Source organism: Lasiodiplodia theobromae, assembly GCF_012971845.1.
Source record: "Lasiodiplodia theobromae strain AM2As chromosome Unknown scaffold_16, whole genome shotgun sequence".
In the NCBI taxonomy this organism is placed as follows: Eukaryota; Fungi; Ascomycota; class Dothideomycetes; order Botryosphaeriales; family Botryosphaeriaceae; genus Lasiodiplodia; species Lasiodiplodia theobromae.
Genome location: NW_023336366.1, coordinates 800931 through 824753, shown reverse-complemented (window position 1 = coordinate 824753; position 23823 = coordinate 800931). Strand labels below are relative to the sequence as shown.

Sequence of the window (23823 nt, the reverse complement as noted above, 5' to 3'; positions counted from 1 at the left end):
ACTCCGTGCCGCCTTCTGCACGTGACACGGACCACTTTCGGTTCGCGTCGTATCAGTGAGGCGAGCCCAGTGCGGCAACGCGCGGGGAAGAAGACCAAGAGGGGGAATGAAAGGCCGAGCAGGGCCAAGGGGGGGCATCGAGCTCATCACCCGCAGGCCAACCGATCTGCCTCCATCACGCACTGCTCTCATCAACCTCTCTTGTCCCCTATACCCACGCAATATGGAGCGCGCCCAAACAGACGTGGCCGCGTCACTTAGACGCCGGGGGCGACCAACGACATCCGCACGATCCGGCAAAGAGGAGACACGCATATCCACCTTAGCTGCGGCGCGGGCGGTTTGGCTCCAGTTGACATGTCACATATTGTATATTTTGGGGCGCTGCGCGAGGGAGGGGCGAAGGGGGGAGGGGGGGTGGTGGAGGGATGTGGGCGCAACTCTTCATGCACGGCCATAAGCGCGTTCATCGCATATCAGCTCATCAGCAAATCCTTTTTGTTTCGCCAATCCGCCCGCCGCTCGCCCCCCAACCTGCCTGCCCGGGCCCTGGCCGCCGGATGGGCGTTGCGCGGGTTTTTGCGATGCCCTTCCCTTTCTCTCTCTCCCCCATCTTTGACTGCCCCCCCATCTTCCCATCCGTGCTTCTCCCTCCCAGCCTGATCATCGAAACGGCCGCCCGGGGGGAAGGCGGGCGGCTGGCGGTAGCGCCGCCGCGGCCGCCGCCGCCTCCGACGCCCTTGTCCTTTTTTTTTTTTGCCCTCTTTCCCTTTTGTGTGCCGTGATCACCGATACCAGCAGGCGGCTTCTGCATCGCCAAGTCCTCGCACCGGCCACTCCAAGCAAGCACGCCAGGCGTTCGCTTCCGCAGCCGCCGCCGCCGCCACCGCTCCACCGCCCGTCTCACCCGCCGCCTCCGCCGCCTCCGCCACCACCCTCATCCCACCGGACCCTCCCGCTCCGCCGCCGCTCCTCTCTCGTCCCACGGACCCACTTCCGGCGGCCAGCGTCGTCTCCGCCCAGCCCTCCTCCTCCCCTCCTTCAACCACTCCGGAAGAAGAAGCCTCACCGCCCAACCCTCCGCCGCCGCCAACATCATCACCTCTCCCAAGCACCTCCGCCGCCACCGCCCGCACGACCTTGGCCCCCCACTGGCTGATCCACCACAGGTGCGTGAAGCCGGCGAGGCAGCGCGCCCAGTGCGCCAGGACGACGAGCGCGAGCGGGTCCCTGCTCCTACCCCTACCATCACGCTCGAGCGCGGCGAGGAAGCTGCGCGGCAGGTGCGCGGGCCAGCGTAGGGCGATGGTGTGCAGGGCGGGGCGGGCTTGGAGGCGGCGGAAGAGGAGGCGGAGGGCTTGGATGGGGGGTAGGAAGGTGGGGAGGGGGGAGGAAGGGTCTAGCGGTGGTGGTGGTGGGGAGGAAGGGGAGGAGGAGGATGAGGGGGACAAGGGAGATTGGTAGAGGAGGGTGGGGTTGAGCATGGCGAGGAAGGTGGAGCAGGAGTAGGAGTTGGAGGAGGAGGAGGAGGATTGTGCAGAGGTGTTGGTGTTGGAGGAGGTGGCGGCGCGGAGCAGGACGGCGTCGACGACGCGCTCCAGCGACGCTTCTGCTTCGGGCGCGGGCAGGCCGTCGCCTAGCTCTTCGCCGGCGCGCACGCGGTCGCGGACGTAGGCCCCGATGTCGCTGGTGCCGCCGGCGGCGAAGGATGAGGTGGTAGGCGAGGGCGAGGGCGAGGGCCCTCGGTTTTCGCCGTCGTCATCCTCTTCCCACGCGCGCTCGTACAGCGCGAACGTCCCTAAGAAGAGATGGATTACTTGGCGTGCCCGGTCGATCATGTCCTGACCCGGTGCGGGCGGGAAGGCGAATGCCGCGGCGAGGATGAGGGACGAGCAGGTCAGCACTGCGTCCGTCGCACTGGCATTCTGGCTGCCAACTTCATCCTTACGGACTGCCAGTCCCTTGTTCCGCTTCTGAGCGCGTTGCATCTCGGTGACTGCGGGCGTGAAGCTGGCTATGGCACGGCTCTGGTACGCGGACGCGAGAGCGACGAGATGGTCACGCTGCTGGCGTGCTGACGCCGCCGCGGCAGCATTGCTGTTGCTTTTGTTGTTGATGCAGCGCTGGTACAACTCGGAGCGGTGAAGTGAGGCGAAGGTGAGCACGGCGTAATAGAGGAAGTCGTGAGACGGCGCAAAGGCCTGGACGGCTTTGTCCCAGCGCCAGAAGCCTTCTGATACGCGGTGCGTCGGGTCCGTGATGGTCACGACGTGCACGTAATGGTGGAAAATCTCGCCGCCCTCGTCCAGCAGGGACATGTCCCAGAACGAGACAGTATTGCTATTGCCACCGCCGGGCGCCGAGATCCTGTTCGCGCGGCATATCAGGGGCTGCTGCTGCGGCGAAGTGAGGCTCGGAGTTGTTGCCTGGTTCTGATGAGGATCGAACGGGTTGTACTGCGACAGCAAGTGTGTGTAGGTGCATTTGCGGCCTTTGGACTTGCAGCGCAGACAGCGTGGCTGCGTCTCGTCGCACTGACGAGGGAATCAGCATAGAGGAAACGGAGCACGACAGCAGTCCAATTGTCTCAGCGCTCAGATCAGGCGTTCTCGGGGAAGCGGACAAAAGAGGGGCCCCAATCTTACCTTGACTCTCCTCTCCTTGCACTCGCGGCACCCGTGATGCGAGTTCCGGTGCGAACGCCGGCTGTACATTTTGGGCTTCGCGGCGGCTATCGGTCGGTGGTGGTCTGTCCCATGACGCAACTGGCTGGCTGTCGGCTCGATCCCGTGCTTCCACGCGCTGTGCTGGACACGCCCGTGCCGCAGCTGCCGCACGCGAATCGGGATGCTCCGAGGTGCCCGACTGGCCGCTGAGCCGCTTCGTTGAGGTGTGCTTAGCCGCACTCCTATTGCAGGGCGAAATGTATTGACTTGGTGCTCGAGATCGACGACGGCCGTGACCCGACGCCGTCCTGCAGATGCAGTGGGATATGACTCTTTCCCGAGGTGACGTCCTTTTTCGATTTTCGGGGAAGCACGGGGGGGTTCGGGTGCGGGTGTCGAGCCGGGAGGGGCAACTCCCTCCGATCCTACGCTTGTCGAAATCGAGCCTGGTTGCACAGCCGGCCCGTAAGGCTTGGGGGCCGAATTCCCGACCACACTTGTTGCTATTGTTAACCCCACCACTTGCTCCAATTGGCAGTCCGTCAGGCCTTCCAATACTTTGTGTACTTCCAAGTGGCGTCTCAGCTATTCAAGTCTTTACAGACCTAGATTGTCGGCAGAATACCACGGAAAATAGCCGACAATGTCTCAGATTTGTTACGCTAAGTCGTGGCCGGCAAGAAAACCCTTCAGGATGGTCTTCTTGGTCTACAGACGTGAGTAGCTCCGCATTGTTGCTGCTAAATACAACTAAGATCTTCATATCTCAGTTTTACTAACTCAACATCATCCGGAAAGATAGATGCCCTTATGCAATAGAATATGGCGAAGGCAAAATGTCAGTTTCGGACTTGACTCTCAGTGGCAAGCAAATTGGCAATTACATCTGGAATTGATTTGAAATGACGGTCTCTGTACAATCCGGGCATGCTCATCATCAATACAACGAAACAGAGCTTTGTCCGCTGGTGTTCGAAGGAAAGAGGTCTTCAAAGAAGCCTGCAGAGATATCATCTTGAGCCAGGACCTTCCGAATTGCCATCCGAGGCCCTCATTTTCCTGGGTGTTGCGGCAGCGTCACCTAAGAGCAAGCCCTCATCAGAGCTCCTGCAAGACTTAGCAGTACCTATACTGATCAATATGCGCCTTGAGTTGTTGTAACAGGGTCATTTTTACTTACCTTTAATGTTGCTATTTTGTTGTACCAACTGAGCGGAGGTATCGCCTGCTCTTTTTTCGAGTTCTTTAATTGTATTTGCATCGAGCAAGTCATTAGAAACGTGGCCTCCTACCGCAAGCGCTGCTATGGCGTTGGATGTCCAAACTGGAGCATCCGCTTCTTTACTCTTATGCATTGTGAGTAAAAGAAAGGCCGCCCCTGAAAGAACGAAGGCGCAGTGCAGTATAATCCATTGCCATTGAACGATGTAGTGTGTTTTCGAGACCACCGTGCGGCCATGCTCAATAGAAACACCTTCAGTACTGCTGCGGATTACGTTTGACATGCTTCTTGCCACAGCCTGGAATGGAACCGTAAGATCTGGTATGTCCATGAATGCCTGCATAGCGGATGGTCTGTAATGGTCCCGCAGTTGCGCGAAGCCGTTGTATTTGATTTCTTCTCCATAATAAACGTCAGACCTTGCATCGCGGGTGCTAAAGGTATTTTGGAAGAATGAGCTTATACTGTGAACAGCGCCCTGAGAAATGTTAAAGCTTTCACCAAGCTCCAGATCAGTGCGACCATAGATTGCGGGGCCGTTGATGTATGCCAGACTCTCCAGTAGGCCAGCCTTGCTCAGATCCAAATAGCCATATCGTGTTCTAGGTTTCCAGGAGTCCTTTGCTCGTGTATCGTTCGAGGCGGGCTCCTCTTTTTCGCGCAAGGTTCCGGCTCGAACGCTAGGCGTGTACTGAAGTCCGCAGTAATGCAAACCGCATTCAATTGCCTCCACTGTTGCATTTGGCCACTGGAAGCCATCTTTCCACCTCAAAATCGTCATGCTCCAAATCAACCTGTCTTCATCTTGAAGACTAACGGTTTCGGACGCATTGGTGGTACCCCAGCTGTTCATCCATACTCTGGACCCGTTTGTCTTCGTCCAATCCGCATCAAGAGAGAGGCCGTTTGGAAGTTCGAAAATGATTTGGTCGTAGATCCCAGGTTCATCACGTTCCGCCGTTCGCCTCTGCACCATATTCGATAGGTTGTTGCATCTGCTACACACTGCCAGAGACTCAAAAGGGTCCCAGGTGCAATTTCCCGTGGGACACTGGAAAGGAGCATCGCGCAAAGAATCTTCAACTGAATGCGTGAGACCATAAAACACAGCAGCCTGTATGGCAAAATCTGCATCTGCGGATGTGGGTCGAAACCAAACTCCATTGACTGGCTTCTATTAGCAACACTTCATTTCCGGAAGTTATAAAAAGCATACCTTGTGTATTGTTGTCGGAAGAACCGGTATAGACCGAGCCTTTAGCGTATCTAGTTGCTCGAGGAATCGTTACGTCAAAGCTTTCGACCTCGGTAGATTTTTCCTCAAACTGAACAAGCTGCTGCGTAAATGGGTCGATGGCGATGGCAAATATCGTGGTCAAGGCACCAAGCAGCAATAGAAATCTTTTTTTTGTAAGTAAACGTACTGAACTTGGTCGAGCAAACAACTTACTCCTTTTTGCATTTCCAAAATAGTTTAAAGCTGCCAAATGGGCCTCTACTTGCAGAATCTATGTTCTGAAAATCGAGCAAGTGTCGTTCCTTCGTAAAGAGAATCCATTTCCATTGGCTTATTGACTCGGCGACGATGAAGAGTATTGGACCTTTTGCAGCTGTTGAAATGATAGAAACATACGTGTTAAGGGTTAGTCCGTGCCAATTGAACAGAGATTTTCCATCGAAAGCTGCGAGGAGAGCTATGAGTGTAGTAAGAGAGGCAAGGTTGAACAAGAGAGCCAGAAGCTCTAGCTTCCAGTGACTGAAGTACCCCATTTTTGGTTGAATGAATAGGTCGCCTGAAAGTTGTGGTCTCGTGGGAGTAAATAAGAGTATGCTAACTCCTCGCGCTTGATTCAGTCCTGAAATATGCTAGAGACCTGCCAACAACTTCCATGCCGCATGAAAATCGTAGCCAAATGTGTGCAAAGGATGCAATCCGTCTCACTGAAAAACAGCACATCGACTCCGCCGACTACTCTTTTGATCATTCTCTCACCACTCCTGGGGCTGAAAAAAGGTGGGGCGGGTAATACGAACAACGTCATTCCGCATGCACCTGTGCCGATTTTCCACACAGCCCATTCTGCTCACCAATGACGAATCTGTCTACGTCTTTCCATGAGTGGTCGCCTAGAAATACCAAGAAGTAGTCCGCCAATCATAGAGGCTTGTTGTGCTGAGGGCCGCAGTTTCAGCTAGCCGCCTTCCCTGTTGTGGCGTAGGGTTTGGCTGCTGCCTGCACCTCGATTCAGCTATGCACTCATCACACTCTTAAGTGCAGACACCAGCAAGCCCCTTCGCATAGTTTTTGGCAACTTCGATGCTGTTCTTCAACGCACAAACCAAGCATCCACCAGGCACCGGAGCCCGCACTCAAGCGCTCGTTGTTTGACTGATGCATGCGTCAATTTGAAGATTTTAGGGTTGCTGTCGGCGTCATGGTCAAGAACATGAGTCAAGTTACAGTGGCTGAGATAGAGGATGGACGCCATCGGCCAAGATTTCCCTTCGGCATCCTTCCGCTTCTCGGATCGGCACAGGCATCCACATCGCTGTGTGCAGACTGCAGAGACAACGCTTTCTTAAGAAGCCTGCAAACGCTTGAGACCCAAGTCACACTCACCTTTCAAGCAAGGCGGGATCCCGACTGCGCCTGCTGTGGATTCACCCAACAATTGAAGCTAGCGGAAAGAGAGAATTGGTGGTTCATTCAGCGCAAGGACAAAGCTGAGCGGGAAAGTCTTACTCGTGTTTATTCTGCCATCATTTCAGCGTCTGATAAGGCAGAAGAAAACGGCGCTATCAGTATTTGTATCAGGTCTCAATATTGCGGAGAAGCCTACTGCGAATGGTCTGTCAAGACGTTGTCGCTCACCGGCTCGCCCGATATCAACTTCAACAATATCAGAAAAATGATGATGTACTGTTCGGAAGCTCACTGGGCAATCCTGCTGCGCACCAAGTACATCTGTTGTTAAAGGACTGAAACTGATAAATTGCAAGACTCGGAAGATTGTGTCAAGTGTAAAAGGGAAGAGATATGCAACATTGAGCTACGTCTGGGGCCGTGAGGAAGAGAAGAGTGATAAGTCTCTCGATGTATCAGGAAAGGCTCAGCAGACCTTTGAACAACTCATCGAAGACGCACTTCTGGTCACAATGGAGATGGGACTGGAATATCTTTGGGTCGACAGGTACTGTATCGACCAAGAAGACCCGGAAAAGCACGCCCAGCTCAGGCAGATGAACTTGATCTATCAGCACTCAGACCTCGCCATTGCAGCAGCCACTGGCGAAGGTCCCCGTTACGGGCTTCCCGGAATTAGTCGACGACGAGAACTGACACCTTGCCACCTTATCGGTGATGTCATGCTGCTTAAAGATGGATTTTCCACTGGTAATGCACACATAACGCGAATGACTCGAAGCTCGAAATGGGTCTCCAGGGCCTGGACACTCCAAGAAGCATTGTTCCCACGGAGAGGCTTGGTGTTCACTGATCGTGGAGTATCGTGGTGCTGTGGAAAAATTGAACTTGGTCGTGGATTCGAGACACGGGCCTTCCGATGTTCTCGAATGGACATTCTAGATCATCCTGCGACTGATCAGGCCTTCCATTCGAATCCAACTGCAGGCTCAATAGGCCGCAATCCTTAGGATATTGCGGCGCGTATCTCCGAATACTCTCGTCGCAACCTGACGTATGATCCCGACGCCCTAAACGCTTTCACTGGAATCCTGAGGGCATACGAAAACATGAACCCGCCGTTGTATCACTTCTTGGGAGTTCCTATCTTCCCCTCATTCTACCAAGACAAGGGGAAGCTTGTGAAAACGGACAGATCGACATCGGATGGCTTCATGCGTGGACTGAGTTGGTCCCTGTACAAACCAAGTCCCCGCCGTCCAGGCTTTCCGAGTTGGTCGTGGGCGGGCTGGAGGGGAAGTGTAACGTGCCCCTGGGATTGGCCAGATAACGATTGCTGGAGTGATGCAGCACCGGTTCAGGTGGCGGTTGGAATGGGCAATAGCCGAAAGCTTCAGTGGGCTGAGCTTGAGCAACATTCGTATTTCAAAGACCAGAGTTACGAACTGTCGCCATCAGTGCTCTATCTGGAAGCGTGGACGATGGATGTGAAACTTTGCGACATAGTCCTGGAAGAAGAGTCATGGCTAGGGCCCAAAGGAACAATAAGGCTGTGCGCAGAGTATTTTGACAAAAGCGGCTGCAAGTATCTTTCATGTTTGCAGGTTGAAGACACGCGCTTGGAGGATCCGGAAGTCATAGAGGTGGTGAAGAGCAAGAGCTTCATCAGCATCATTCTAGGATCGCTCAGCTGGAAAAGAACAAACATGATAGCTATCGTGGTGGAAAAAAGGGACAAGGTGGAGGAGCGATTCGCAAGTTTCCACGTTGGGGAAGGCAGGAACGGCCAGCCCACAGCATTGCGGGATAGGCGGAGCAGTTTGGAAGAGCTGGAGCTTGTGCGGCGGTCTGTTAGTTTGGGATAGTCGGGAGCTGTTCATATTTCACCTAATTATTTTGACGATGATCCTCAAATTCAGAGTTAGAGGTAAAGGTGTCAAAGTGAATGCAAGGGTTGGTTGTGGATGTGAACTGTGCGTCAAATGAGTCAGCAGAGTCGCCTCCGCATCGCGTCAACCCCGCGATCGCACTCCCCCACAACACCTTTCACCACCGAAGTCCAGTTCCTTCGCACCACCATCCAACTCTCCTGCACGTATTCTATCTCAGCCGTGACTGCTCTTGATACCTGCGCACCGCTGCTCTATCTACATTCGCTGGCTTCAGCGTCGCTAGTACATCCGGTCGCTGGTTTCATTTCTTCAACACGTCTACCGCCGTATCATCTCGTCCAGTTCACACGCGGAGAGAAATGGCAGTGCGACTGTAGACTTTCTAAAGCTTTGTGGACTCAGGATCGGTTTGCCATCGTCGAAGGCCTGGCTTGGAGGGGGCTGCGCGCTTCCCTTCACGCAAATCTGGCTTTACTTGCTGATACTCGACATCAACCAATAGATGAAAATTCCATTCCCTTTACCACCGCATACTACTACCTACGAGTGATTTTGACCATGTCCTTATCACCGAAAACCCACTAGCCTTGGCCCGGCCGCCGAATTCCCCCCACCACCGTGGCACCGAAATTCACACAACTACCATTCCTCTCACTCGTCTGACGGCACATATCCGTCTTTAGCCTCTACTGCCGCAAAAAGACTGGCGATGAAAAAAAAAAAATCAATGGAGAGGAACCGACGTTGGTCCGCCTCTGCCTTGCCTCATCATCAGCCCTGCTTTCGCACCCACCCCACCCATCTGTACAAAGTGCTCGACAAGCGATAGCAATTCACACCACATAAAGGTGTGCTATTCTGGGCATGAAGAGAGGACGAGGAATTTATCATGACGGTGGAGGAATGGACACAAACCAAGCAATCGAGGCGGCGGATATTCGCTGGGAAGAGGGGATTTTCCATATGAGGGATGGTGAGTTGGGTCTTTTGCAAGAGGAAGTAAGCACGGTCGATGGGAGCATTAAAGATAATCTATGCGCTGGTGGAGCAAAGGCTATGAAAGACTTCATGTGAGTGAATATCCTTGCGTCCCGGATGAAGTAATTCGAAGATCGTTTATATCACTGGGGGGAAACCCGTTTACCGTACCTGTCGATCGCGCCCGCTATTCCTGAAATGCAGATCCCCGCTTTCCTGAGTTTTCAGTGGTCGACGTTAGTTTCGGGCGGGCCGGTGCAGCTAAAATAGAGCATCGATCAAATCCGACGATGCCCCAGGATGCCACTTTTGATCCGCGGCTCACGTCTCCACGTCTGCACGCTAAAGGGCCTTCCCGAGCATAGCTGCAGCAACAACCTTGTCAAACGATGCATGAGTTCGAGGGAAGGGTCTAATAGATGCGGCCGGGGGCTTGAACATTCGTTCATCTTCAAGATTGGTGAGTAATGTAACAGGACCAAATCAAAGTCCTCCAATCTGACGAAGGGTAAGATGGAAATCACGTATTACCTGGAGAAACTACCAGAGCTAGCTATTCCTCGGCGAATCTAATACAGGCAGTCACGTGTTGTGCTGTTGGGACGATGTCTTTTTTCCACGTTTTGTTTTCGCAGTACAGCTAAAACAGCACAGGCTGCAATTCAAGGACTAATAGTGACCATTTTAGCTATTCGAAGGAGGGGTGAGAAGCACAGAGGCCATGCCATCGAGTGCATCCTCCGTAAACGCTAACTGATGTTTTATTGCCACAAGCTCCTTTGGTGTTGGCGCCCGCATCAGATCCCAAACTCAACGAAAAAAATTTTACGCGAATCATAATGAATGCAAGCTATATGCGCTGATGTTAACATCAGGTAATCCGAATGTTGCCCGAATGCACGAGAGATTGCACCAACCGAGACATCGGGGAAGCGTTTAGTCAGAAGGCGGGACTCCAGACGAGTGGAGGTGGGGGTGGGTCCTGTCGCCCTGAAGCTGACTCGTGCAGTTGACGCTTGCGTATTGAGACGCAACTTCAAGGAGGCAACACCACGCCACGGCCCAACTGGGATGGGGACTCCACCAGCTCAGCTGTGTTTCTCCTGGCAGCCTTGGCGTCAGAATCCAACAGCGACCCGGAGTTGGTGAGTTGAGCCGATGTACCACGCAAGCTACCCAACGAAACACTCAACCACCGCAGGGAGAAATCTCGGGAGCATCCGACGGCAGTGGTGGACAACTTCCCGTTTCTCTCAGACAAAGGAAACTAGGACGCGCGGTGCCGGAAAAGATCGCTGGGCCCAACCGAAAGCCGGCACATGAGCCGGGAGAATACGGGGTCCTGGTACGCGGCGTGCCGGGGTAGCATGTGCGTCGGCATGGCACTCGATCAGGTAGGGTGACACAACGTCATGCGGCTACTTTTTGCACGCCGCTGACGACGCCTGGGAAAGTTTGACGGGGCAAATTTGCAATCTTTCAAAAAGTTGGCCTTGCTGAGGGAAATTGGGAGGCAAGTTTGGCGAGGACGAGTCGGAGAAGGCGTCTTGGGATGTCTTGGAGGAGCGCGGCGGAGCGCTTGGCGGCGCCTCCCGCCGCCTGGGCACTTGGCTCGTCCCCCACAATCCACCAGTACCGTCGCGTTGCCCAGACCCCAGGCCCACGCCCCAGCCCGCCCAGGACATCCTCCGCAGGGAAGCAACGAGGCGGTCTCCGCCATTGCTTATCCAGCCCGTTGCGGCCTGTTGTCCGACTCTCGGCCCTCTCCACACCCCCCACAAACACCATGCACATCTACCCAGGTTGCATCATTCGGTAATCTCGTCTCTGAAAAATTCGCGCTCACACTGCTGGCCTTGTTGCCGCACATGTGACGTTGCCGGCATATAAGTATGTCCACTGCCGCGGCTCACCCGTTTTGAGTCCCTGGCTTCTGTTCCACCACTCCTCCCTCTCTTCTCCCTTCTCCCCGAATCTCTGCCTGTCAGACTGCAATTCTCGCTGTCTGACCGCGCCGTCCTCCTTTCCTCAGCCTGAGGCCCGCCAACATGGCAGACCAGAAGAACGAAACCCAGCAGCAGAATGCTGCCCCCGCCGAGGCCCAGTACCCCACGGGCTACGACATCAATGTCAAGGAGCCGCGGTTCCTGGGCATGCGGGGAAAGATGCTCAGCATCGTCGTCTCCATTGTAGCTACGACGGGCTTCCTGCGTAAGTCGGCCACTATCCCAATCGGCGTGGTCCCCGATACTGACCTCGGGCAAAGTCTTCGGCTACGACCAGGGCGTCATGTCCGGCATCATCGGTGCCGCACCATTCAACGACTACTTCGAGGAAACCAAGGGCAACAAGACATACCAAGGATTCGTCACTGCCATTTATGAAGTCGGTACGTCATAGCGTCTGCCTGAAGATCCTCTGGGCACTTGCTTGGCGGACTCGTGCTGACTCGGCGCCAATGTAGGATGCTTTTTTGGCGCCGTCCTGATGCTTATCATCGGAGACAGGCTTGGCCGGAAACGGGGTATTATCGCCGGCGCCATCATCATGATTGTCGGCGTTGTTATCCAGGTTTCGGCTGTCAAGCCATACCATCACATGGCCCAGTTCATCATCGGCCGTACCATCACTGGCGTTGGTAACGGCATCAACACTTCGACCATTCCGGTAAGCCTGACCGCCCGCTTCCCTATCCTGCGACGGTGCTAATATCCCCGCAGACATACCAAGCCGAATGCTCCAAGTCCACCAACCGTGGTCTGCTGATCTGTATCGAAGGCGGTGTCATTGCCTTCGGTACCATGATTGCGTACTGGACCGACTATGGCTGTTCGTATGGCAGCCAGGACCTGTCGTGGCGTTTCCCCATCACCTTCCAGTGTCTGTTTGGTCTCGTTGTGGCCATTGCCATGATCGGCCTCCCTGAATCCCCCCGTTGGCTCTTGACCAAGGACAGGCATGAGGACGCCATTAAGGTCATCGCTGCTCTCCGCGGCCACACTGTTGATGCGGAGGAGACCCGCATGGAGGTCGCTGTCATTATCGATTCGATCCGTGCCTCTGGCCACGTCGGCAGCACTAGCTACCGCGACCTCCTGACCGGCGGCAAGACCCAGCACTTCCGTCGCTGCCTGCTTGGTGCATCTGCGCAGCTGTTCCAGCAGATTGGAGGCTGCAACGCCGTCATCTACTATTTCCCCATTCTCTTTGAGGAGTCCATTGGCGAGACGCCCAACATGTCTCTCCTCCTTGGCGGTGTTAACATGATCATCTACTCCATCTTCGCCACCGTCTCCTGGTTCATCATTGAGCGGACCGGCCGTCGTAAGCTCTTCCTCATTGGCACCATCGGCCAGTGTCTCTCCATGGTCATCGTCTTCGCCTGTCTCATCCCCGGCACGACAGGGGCGGCCAAGGGCGCTGCCGTTGGCCTCTTCCTGTACATTGCCTTCTTCGGCGCCACCTGGCTGCCGCTTCCTTGGCTGGTAAGTGTTTTTGGCCTTCTTAGCATCACAAAAGAATTGAAACTAACTGCGATTAGTACCCCGCGGAGCTGAACCCGCTCAAGACGCGCGCCAAGGCCAACGCCATCTCGACCTTCACCAACTGGATCTTCAACTTCCTCATCGTCATGGTCACGCCCATCATGCTCGAGAACATCGGCTGGGGCACCTACCTGTTCTTCGGCGCCGTCAACGCCGCCTTCTTCCCCGTCATCTACTTCTTCTACCCGGAGACGAAGCAGCGCACGCTCGAGGAGATCGACATCATCTTCGCCAAGGGCTTCGTCGAGAACATGAGCTACGTCCGCGCCGCCAAGGAGCTGCCCTACCTGACCGAGGCCGAGATCGAGGAGAAGGCCCGCTCGTACGGCATGGTGTCCGACACGGAGAACGACTCGGACGTCAACCAGCGGAGAGGCTACTCCAGCAGCGAGGAGAAGGATGCTGCCCAGATTGCCTAAACTGGCTGGTGAAACCATTTCAAAGCGGAGACTGGGTCTCCGTTTTTGTACAGGCCGCACGGGGTGCGAGATCTGATGTCTAGAGTTTCTAGATTGCAAAGAGTCAGAAGCTAGAGATAGAGTGACTTGGTGATACCCAGACGAGCGCGAGGTGCAGCGCTCATGCAGCTGCACGGAGGAGTTTCCGGACCCCTCTTTGGCGCTTTCCGATGTTGCGCCGCAATGCAACTGCAGCGGCAGTTGTCATGATTTGATTTTGAGTTTGATACCATTCCTTATGTGCATAGAGACAATGCAGTAATACCTCGAATAAACTTCCGGGCTACATCATCTGTGTGCAATATTGAAATGCAGTCTCGTGACTCCGGGATATTGCTTGACTCTGTAAGTAAGCATGCCCACCGGGACGGGTAAAGGTCGACTTTTGCCTAATCTCATGCGAAACTACTGCACCTGCGGCTCTTACCACCGCTCCGATATTTTTTTTTGGGCCCTCAAGCAAATGCAATGCGGGGTTCCAGCATGATGCCATTTTTAAAGAAGACCTGCATTTTCCCGCAGGGGAACTGCATTCGTGTTTCTGCAATTTGAGACGGCATGATGAGACTCCTGCAACGGGTCTGGCTCCCCATCACAGCGCTTATTTCAGGTAGGTATGCCCAATAGACGAGTCATGCATCTTGTTTCTAAGGGTTAGTAGGTGCCGTGGATGCATTCAAGAATCCAATTATCCCGGGGTTCAACCCAGATCCCAGCATCGTCAGGGTTGGCGAAGACTATTTCCTGGCAACAAGCACGTTCGAGTTCTTCCCCGGTGTGCCCATCTACCATTCCAGGGATTTGTAAGCGCGCGACAAATAAAAGGTTTACTGAAGACGCTAATGCAGGGCAAGGATACAATGGGAAACCATCGGACATGCCCTCAATCGACCATCCCAGCTGAACCTGAGAGGCACTGCTCCCAGCGGAGGAATATTCGCCCCAACCCTGCGACACGTCAACGGGACCTTCTACCTGATCACTACTCTGTTTGACATCATCAATCCCCCAGACAACGTACATCCCTTTCCCTCCCCCCAACCAAAACAAACAAAACACTAACCCCGACCCCCCGCAGGCCACCCGCACCCCACGCTCCTTCTACGTCACAACAGACAACATCTGGGACGAAACCACCTGGTCGGACCCCACCTACGTCGACCAGCCGGGCTTCGACCCCGACCTCTTCTTCGACCCTGCATCCACCCCTGACGACGACGACGACGTCGCCCACCTCACCACCACCTTCTCCGAATCCGTCGAAACCGGCAACTTCGCCAACTGGCTCACCACCATCTCGCCACGCACAGGCAACTCGCTCACCCCATCCCGCCTCCTCCACACGACCACCGTGCCCCGCGACCAGGGCTACCCGCTGACCGAAGGCTCGCACCTGTACCGCATCAACGGGTCCGTCTACATGCTGACGGCCGACTCGGGCACCGAGGCGAACCACAAGTCCAACGTCTACCGCCTGGCTGCGTCCTCCTCTTCCTCCTCCTCCACCAATGCCAGCACGCTTACTGCTGGTCCGTGGGAAGCCAACCCGCACAACCCCGTCCTCTGGAACGGCCGCGACATGTCGCTGCCCGTGCTCTCAACCGGCCACGCGGACCTCGTCGAGGGCGCCGACGGCAGGTGGTGGGCCGTGTTCCTGGCGACGCGGCCGCAGCACCCGCGGAACGCGTCGGGCGTCAGCCAGCTGGGGCGGGAGACGTTCCTGTGCCCCGTGGAATGGGATACGGACGGCTGGCCGACGTTTTGCGGGGGCGACGGGGTGGTGCGGGAGGAGGTGCCGGAGGTGTTGTACGAGCTGGAGCGGCCGCGGGTGTGGCGGGATGAGTTTGATGCAGGGGGGGTCGGGGGGTTCGTGGATAAGGGGTATTACTTCCTGCGGACGCCGTATAAGAGGTTTGTGGATTTTGAGAGTAGACCGGGGTGGTTGCGGTTGCATGGGAATTTGTATACGCTCAGTCAGCGCGAGACGCCGGCCGCGGTGCTAAGGAAGCAGGTCGATTTCAACACGACGTTTAGTGCGGAGTTGACGAGTTTCGAGCCCGAGGGGTGGAGGCAGGAGGCTGGGGTGAGTGTGTATCTGAGCATTCATTATCATGATGAGATTGCGGTGACGGTGAGTAATGTTACGGGGCGGAGGGCGGTGGTTACGCATGTGAGGAGTGGGCCGGAGGCGACGTTGAATACGACGTATCATGAGGATGAAGAGGTGGCATTGGGACAGACTCCTGTTCGGCTGTTTATTGAGGCTAAGGAGGCTGGCTATCGGTTCGGGTATGCGGTCGGTGAAGGAGAGCCGAAGTATGTGGCAAGTGTGGAGAACAAGTGGCTGCAGGCGTATGTCGAGGGATGGCAGAACTTTGTGGGCTCTCACTTTGCCATATACAATACTGGTACCAACCTTCCGACCCTGAGCCCTGCGGTAAGTCAGAACCAACATCAATTTGATAGACGTCGCAAACTAATGTGCTGCTCTAGGACTTCAATTACATTCAGACTGAGCTGAATTAGAGGAGGGGGGAAAATAGCAGATGGAAAGAGTGGCGAAACTTTGAAACTATAGAGAGCTGACAGGGTTATGAATACTCTTCCATCTCACTGTTACAGTTCAGAATTAAGAAAAGTGAACATGCAGGCGGATTGATTGTGTGAAAATGAGTGTCACATGGTAGTTTTAACTTCTGCCTCTCATTCGTCAAGGCCATTGAGCCGCACAGATGAGTTCCTCATTAATCTAGGCTGAGCGAAGCAAGTATAGAGAAGTCAAGAGGTACCAGTATGTGAAGCCAGCGGCATGGAGAAGACTTTCTGCATTGGAAAGCCGTGTGAGAGGGGAAGGTCGTTTTCACGTTCACCAGCGGCCCTGTTATGTGCTACCAGAATAGCACTTTCCAGGTAAAACAAAGTGTCAGATTTTGTGAGCAGCAGTTCGTGTAAAGGCTTTGCCTTTAGCCACTACGCCAGGCCGGTTAGCACAGGCCTCCTTGAGGGCAATAGATTAGTGGATGAACCGAGTTGTTACGGTTCATTGTGGCGTGGTCAGATAATATACTGTCCGTAGCAGTTCGCCATTCTTCTCTACACACCAGCAGGTCATGATAATCTCGGGTCCATTGTAGGAATTTCATTCCCTTATTCGTAAACCTCTGTCCCGTGATGCTGCGAGTATAATCTCCAACAAGTGAATTGTTTTGTGATCTTCTCTCTATTATCACGCTGCCAGTATTGCAAGTACACCGAGATTTCTGAAGTATTTCCGGGATCGCCCAAGGTAATTCAGGGTCAGTGGCGCTATCTATCTCAGATTTACTGGGAGAACAGGAAAATAGGGAAGTAAATAGAAAGCGAAAAGGCAAACCAGTTATTAAGCATGCTCTTGATTGCATTATCGTGCTACAAATAGCCATGAAAGAGTAGTTAAAGATGCTGGCGGATTCAGTAATAATGTGTTTTTCACGGGAGAAAAAAAGAGATATAGACCACGACTTTGATGTTGATTTGTTCCTGAAAATAACAACGGAAAATAATTGAGTATTAGTACATATCGACAGCCTGCCACTGCTTTTAAATGCGCTCTACTACAAAATATCCGGTCGAAATCTGGATCATGCCGTTGTCTCAGGCAAGCTTCTTCAAATCAAGGTACCTGTATCGGCTGCCTGCCTCGGCCTCGGTGGTACCCTTTAGAGCATGTGTATTTCGCTCATTCTCCGAAACCCACCCGCACCGTGTCTGCTTCCGTGATTAGCGCCGGAGCGGAGCCATTACGCACGAGCCGCAGTACAGCCACAGTACAACCACAATAGTTTCTCCGTCTTTCCGTCTTTCCGAAAGCACGAGCAAAAAAAAAAAAACGAAAAAAAAAGAAAGGCTTCCAACCGGTCTGAGACCGGTAAGACTTGTTCAAGAGTCTTGCAGCTTCTGTGGATCGAACACAGTACCTCCAGATACCGCACAGAGTTTGTGGTGTTGAGCTGAAGTGGACTTCAGTCTGGTGTGATGTTAGTGTGATGTTGCGAGGATAGAAGATCGAGTTGGATAAACTAACCTGGCGCTCTCCCAAGTGAGCTAAAGCTGCTGCTTAGGTAATCAATGAGAAATGCGTCAACAGTTTTGGCCTAAGTATAAAGCAAATTCAAGGGAATGGTTAGAGGGCGCAATTCATTTAAGTAGAAGATGATTGACAAGGATGAAGCAGTGGCTTTAACATGCGAAGATCTTCACAAGGGTTGTGACGGCGGACTTGGCACCGCTGCATCAGGGTGGAAGGCGAGACATGCAGGATGGGAAGTGGATGATTGGACGCGGGATGCCAACAGCGGGGGCAGGGTTCAACTTCAGGAGACAAAGAGTGGAGAGGTGCAAGGAACAGGCAAGAGGCGAGGACAGTGTTGTGGGGTTTTGGGTTTCGTCAGTGCGGAGGGATGGGGACGAGGTTCGAGCGGGCCGCACAGTGGAGTGGTGGAGGGTCAGTGATCATTACTGTTTACGATGGCGGTGACGGGAATAATGGAAGGAGCAAGGTCATGGTAGAGTTCTCAGGGACGAGGTTGTACTTGGACGGTTTGGCGGGTTTTGCTCGGGGCCCCGGCCTGAAGTGTTTTCCCCAGGCATGCAGTTGAGAGAATCACGGAAATTTACTGCATTTAACAGCTTCAAACTAGCACTACTTAGTGAAAGCGCACATAGAGATTTGGGAGCGCAATGAGCAAGTTGTTGATATTTGATGGAGAAGAGTAACAGCCGCTCTGGTTTCCAGCTTCAAAACTACTATAACTGGTTTCAGCGGCAACAAGGTGTCATGGACTTGTGGAAATCACTAGAAATATAGGATTGAGGAAGGAGCACCATTAGCTAATAGTAGAAGACAATGGATCGAAGCAGTGGCAATAGAAAGAGAAGTGTCACTCGTTCGCAGGCTGGACAATGACATCAGAGGAAGGGTCCAAAGATGGTCATACCACGGATCGCTGGTCATTCCGAATGACACGGGGTTGAGGCGCGCCAATATTGCATACGTACGCATTTACAGCAGCCGACGTGAAGGTATGATGTGGCATATGACAAATGTTACGACCAAGTTGGTAAGTTTCGTTGTTGGTAGAAGGACGGATCAGCAAAGAGGCCCATTGTTGGCCCCGGAGAGGATCACGATAGGCGATGCAAGGCACGAGCAGTCGACAAGCGCACAGCAGCCGACATGCAACCGAGAGTAATAACACGTGGAGATGTCACGGCTCCGCATTTGACGGCGGCTGCGGTGGAGCATGGCTGGGTGGCAAGAGCACTGATCACCGTGGCGTCGGCAGCCCGTCGGATTTCCGACACCGCCTTGCTGTTTCTGCACTGCAACCTGACCAACGCACACCGACGCTGACAGAATCCCCTGGCAGATTCTGTGGAGTTGCGTAAAAGGGCAATAGTGTGTCAGTTGGGCTTCAAGAGCTTCTGACCGCCAAGTACGAAAAGGGGGTCATCAATAATGCAGCAGTAAGCGTGTTCTCAGCAGAGTGAGATTCAGTCTTGACCGTGCTTTAGCGGTGGTAGTCCGAGAGCCGATGTCATGCAGACCCCCGCGTCCCACCCGGAAACTAACGAGACCCTTCTGCAATATGGAAGGGCGGATATAAGGCCGAAGACAAGCAAAAAGCGGACGTAGTTTATTTTATCTATTTGAAATGTATGATTGGCCCGGGTTGGAGCTTGCAAGGAAGCGATCAGCAACGGTACCGTTAGTTCCGGGAGGCATGGGGGTAAGACTGGACACTACTGCACCCTTCACAGAGGGTGGGGCTCAATGGGACGACCACCAAAGGGCCCTTCCCCGCACAGCCTGCTGCGGTCGTTGGCTGCAACCAAAAGGGGCGTGGGGGAGTCAATTGATGTTTGGTAGTTGAATTGTGAAAAGACCTTGAAATAACACGTGCCGGAGGAAGTGTAGACGAGCGATTTGCGGCTCTGAAATGCCTCCGACCGCTCTGGAGACATGCTCTCAAGGTCGCGTGAGCATCAAGTGTTTTGGGGCGTGATTGGTTGGATGGTCAGGAACGTGGATGCGGGCGGCGATCAAATTACTGGAATCAAATACATCAGCTATCAGCGCGCGGCGCCTCCCACAGCACGTTTCGAGCCTTATCTCGCGTTTAGGTCGCACCATGCCCCTCGCGAGAGAGATTCTGACCCGGCATCGGCCGAGCTCAGGCACCGTCGGGCGCTGAGGGCGGCACAGGGCCGTTAGTTACCAAGATCAGTTAGGCCTCCCGTAACTCGCCGCCTTCGTTCTGCCGAGCGCCGCGTCTTCCCAGAAGCGCGCTAGACAATTTTTCACCGACCACCGTCACCATCACTGCTGCGCATTACTCCGGCCGGCGATCGCAAGCGCCGCCTTCCTGAGGCTTCCGCCTCGCAACTCAGAATCCGGCCAAGCACGCCGCAACCGACGGGATTTTCGTTGGTCACGGCCCCACATCAGTCGTCATCCGCGCAGGGCTGCTAGCTCGTGCTGGGGCTAAAAGCGCCTCCAAGCCCAGCCGCAGAGCGCCCGTTTGCAACTCCACGATTCTGTTTCGACGTGCCCGGCGGCGCGTCCCAGCGGCTTGGGCAATGCGTCCAGGCATGCGGCGTCCCGTGAGGATTTCGTAAGAGCTCGGCTGTTCTGGCCTCAGGTGATGGGCCAGCGTTCCGACGGTCGTATATCCGGCCCTACTACTGCCCACACTAAGCTAGTCTGAGGATGTTTTATGGTAATGGAAAACCCTCCAGCACCCACAAATGCTAGATCTGCTCCACGTATAAAAGCCTCTCGGTGGCTCCTGGGACGCAATGCCCGCAAGATCTCGGCTCGACGTTCTCTTGGTGCTCTAGCCCGGCGTATTGCATTTCCCTTACAAAGATCTTCGACGCACATTGGTTCCTGGGTTCAACCAATCTCCCAACCACCATGACGGGCCAGGACTTCACCACCGCGCCGCCGGTGCACCACGACGACAACCTCGAGACCAAGAAGCGTCTCTCGAGCCAGAACGATGAGGAGGGATACGCCAAGGAGCTGCAGCAGCAGCCGCTCGACCCGTATGGCGATGAGGTCGGCGCTGCTGTGCAGTACAAGACGATGAAGTGGTGGCAGGGTGCAATTGGTATGCAATTAGACGACCCCACAGCCTGAGCTGCAGGACTGACAGACTGCTGCAGTCATGATTGCCGAGAACATCTCGCTGGGTATTCTTTCGTTGCCTGCAGTCATCGCCAAGGTCGGCCTGATTGGTGGTCTCATCGCCATCGTCGGTCTTGGCATCTTCACCACCTACTCCGGCTACCTGCTGTGGCAGTTCCGCATGCGCTACCCCCAGGTACGCTCCAATCCTCTGCGTTTGGCGAAACAGCTGCTAATTCCATAATCAGTGCACCAACATGGGTGATGTCGGCGAGGTTCTGTTTGGCCGCTTCGGTCGCGAGTTCTTCGGTGCTTTCTACGTCCTCTACTGCATTTTCTCCGCCGCCAGCCATCTCTTGACCTTCGTGATTGCCATGAACGTCCTGACTGGCCACGCGACGTGCAGCATTGTCTGGGGCATTGTTGGACTCGTCATTTTCAGCATCCTCACCATTCCTCGCACCCTGAAGAACGTCTCGTTCCTGTCCATCATCTGTACGTTTCACTTTCCGTGCTAACCCGAAATTCGCTGACCATTCTCCAGCCTTCCTGAGCATTCTTTCCGCTGTTCTGCTCACCATCATTGCCCTCGGCGTTGCTCCCAAGGCCTCCTACTCCGAGATGGACGGCGTCTACCACCCCAGCTTCCCCTCGGCCTTCAACAGCATTTCCAACGCCGTCTTCGCCTATGGTGGCCACGTCGCATGGCTCAGCTTCATCAGCGAGTTCCGCAACCCCGAGGAGTTCCCCAAGGCCCTGTATACTCTGCAATCCATCGATACCACGCTTTACGTCATTGCCGCCCTGACCATCTACCGCTACGCCGGCGAGGACGTCCCCAGCCCTGCTCTCAGCGCCAACAGCGCCGTCGTCAGCAAGGTTGCCTGGGGAATTGCCATGCCCACCGTACGTCAACCCCCCCATACTCCAACGACACAAGCACACTTTGCTAACGCCCATCACAGATCGTCATCGCCGGTGTCATCTTCGCCCACGTCACGGCCAAGTACGTCTACCTGCGCATGTTCGCCGGCACCAAGTACCTGCACAGCCGCGGCGTCGTGGCGACGGGCTCGTGGATCGGCCTGGGCGTCGGCACGTGGACCATCTCGTGGATTATCGCCTCGTCGATCCCCAACTTCAGCGACCTGCTCGGCTTCGTCAGCGCCCTGTGCGCGTCGTGGTTCTCGTACGGCATCCCCGGTTTCCTGTGGTTCCACCTCAACAAGGGCCGCTGGTTCAACGGCCCCAAGCAGATCCTCTGCGCCTTCTCCAGCTTCTGCCTCATCGTCATCGCCATCATCATCTTCGGTGTTGGCCTGTACGCCTCCGGCTACCAGATGTCCATCGACTCGTCCGGTGCGAGCTGGAGCTGTGCTGACAACTCGAAATGATTGTCATGTTCTTTTTACCTGTATTATGAAGCAATTGGGGGCGCTCATGTGAATGTATATATACGATTTTTTTGACACGTTAGGCGAGAGGATTGCTACAGCGAAGCATCCATCTTGAGATGAGAGTATGAGAAAGAAACTACATAACTAATGAAACAAACATCATACTACTTTGGCCGTTGTCTTTGTGAACAGATTGGAATCCAGACACTACAAATTCTTGATTTATTGCAACGAAGGAGTTCTACATGCCACCTTCTAGCCGGCCTTCACTTTAGCACTCAACTCCAGCTTAACGGGAGTGTAGGGGAAACGTGGAAAGCCCCCTTCTCTTGAACACGCACGTGCACATCACGCGATCCAGTCCACACCACCACGAGCTCGGAGAAAAACGTAAGTCTCCCTCTCTTTCGCAAGCCACAATACTAATGATAGAAGTCAAAGACTCACCGACTTGTTTTTCCCCCCGGTTGCTGCCCAAAATCGGTCCCTTACCGCCCCGCAATCCGGTCTCCATCTCCATTCTTTACCCCATTTTCCCCAGACCCGTCATGCCGTTTACCCCTTGAAAGGAATGGAAGCCAAGCCTGGTCCGTTCGTGAGCCATCGGGCGCGACCGCGTGACTTAGAAGCACGATCCTTTTTCCCCAGGTCGCCTTTCCCCCCAAACCCCAGGGTTGTGGAGTTTCTGTTACCCCAGAGAAATTGGGGCACGCCCCGATTTTCCCCGCATGATGTGGTAATGAAATAGAAAGCTGTTCTATTGCTTTTCACCACGTCCCAACACCAACACCGCTTTTGACGCCCGGTAAAAAGCGTAAATGGTTGTTGGTGATGATGGGGGCTGACGTGACGTCTTGGGGGGAGGGGAGGGCATCCGTGGTTTTACGTACAAGCTATTTCCTTTTTGGGTTTCTAGTGCACGGTGGGCATTTTCGTGGTCCTCTCTCCTCCACACTTCTCCTTGCATCGCCTGACAGTCACGCTTATCGCATCGTTGTTGATGATACAATGACGATGGCTTGCAGAGCGGGAGGGTGACTGTTTTCCCCGGTCGAACGGTTGGGGCAAGGCTTTCTTTCGTTTCGTTGCGAGTCAACTGGTTGCGGACGGGTCGGATCGGGACCGACGGCTTCCAGGATTTCTTTTTTCCTTTTTTTTTCTGGTTCCAAGGGACGCCCCCCAGTGCTGCGGTTCGGCGCCGAACGAAGCTTAGGAAAGGCTTGGCTTCGACGGCGTACTTTTTGACTTTTTCTCCCTTTCTTTCGTCCTCTCTCTTTCGCCTGTCTGACAACGAGCGAGCGACTGGTTGGCAGGAAGCGGGCGGCTGTCGCGCACGTTTCGAGCAGGATATGCGCAGAATGACGACGCGAAGAACGTCAGCCGCTGACGCAAAACTGGCCGCTATTTCCGTCCTTCAGCAACCAGCATACTAGCCTCCGTCACTCGGTTTCAGGTCCCGGAAATTGGCGCGCCCTTTCTTACGTCGGAGCAGAGGAGACTTGTGGGGGCTGCGAGCGACCGGCGACGACGATCGAGGCGGCGTTTACGTACCGCTTTTTGGCGGCGGAGGCAAGCTTACCCGCGCTGGTGAGGCGGAATGGCTGTTAAGAATGCACGTACCAACACGGGGGTTGCGACATTTTGGCAAGCACTGACAGATCGCGAGCGAATGACGATGCAGTTGGCAGGGGGCTTGACGCGCAGCTGTATTGGGAGGACCAGGCTGTCGAGGTATGAGGCCCGACTTGCGTTGCAGTGAAGACAAGCATGTCTCATGCTAGCTCGAAAATGGGCGGAAAAGGTTCCGCCCATGACGCATCGCAGAAGGACGTGACTCTGAAGCAGCGAAACGG

General features: G+C 54.6%; 4 protein-coding genes across 4 annotated transcripts; 3 read left to right on the top strand and 1 right to left on the bottom strand.

Moving 5' to 3' along the window:
* Positions 1–785: 785 nt before the first annotated feature.
* On the bottom strand, positions 786–2714 carry LTHEOB_5905 (C6 transcription factor; the record flags this gene model as incomplete). Its single annotated transcript, XM_035515102.1, has 2 exons — positions 786–2534; positions 2646–2714. The coding sequence occupies 2 exons, from the start codon at positions 2712–2714 to the stop codon at positions 786–788; spliced, it is 1818 nt and encodes a 605-aa protein (XP_035373597.1).
* Positions 2715–11450: 8736 nt separating this feature from the next.
* Positions 11451–13366, top strand: LTHEOB_5904 (Sugar transporter; the record flags this gene model as incomplete). Its single annotated transcript, XM_035515101.1, has 5 exons — positions 11451–11613; positions 11669–11791; positions 11867–12069; positions 12123–12887; positions 12944–13366. 5 exons carry the CDS (start codon positions 11451–11453, stop codon positions 13364–13366), a joined length of 1677 nt encoding a protein of 558 aa, XP_035373596.1.
* Positions 13367–13963: 597 nt separating this feature from the next.
* LTHEOB_5903 (Glycosyl hydrolase family 43) lies at positions 13964–15931 on the top strand (the record flags this gene model as incomplete). The annotated part of the gene is made up of 6 exons (XM_035515100.1): positions 13964–14015; positions 14067–14208; positions 14260–14422; positions 14484–15316; positions 15380–15842; positions 15899–15931. 6 exons carry the CDS (start codon positions 13964–13966, stop codon positions 15929–15931), a joined length of 1686 nt encoding a protein of 561 aa, XP_035373595.1.
* A 4429-nt stretch (positions 15932–20360) lies between these two features.
* Positions 20361–21967, top strand: LTHEOB_5902 (Amino acid transporter; the record flags this gene model as incomplete). The annotated part of the gene is made up of 5 exons (XM_035515099.1): positions 20361–20556; positions 20612–20769; positions 20822–21068; positions 21118–21479; positions 21539–21967. 5 exons carry the CDS (start codon positions 20361–20363, stop codon positions 21965–21967), a joined length of 1392 nt encoding a protein of 463 aa, XP_035373594.1.
* Between the last annotated feature and the right edge of the window lie 1856 nt (positions 21968–23823).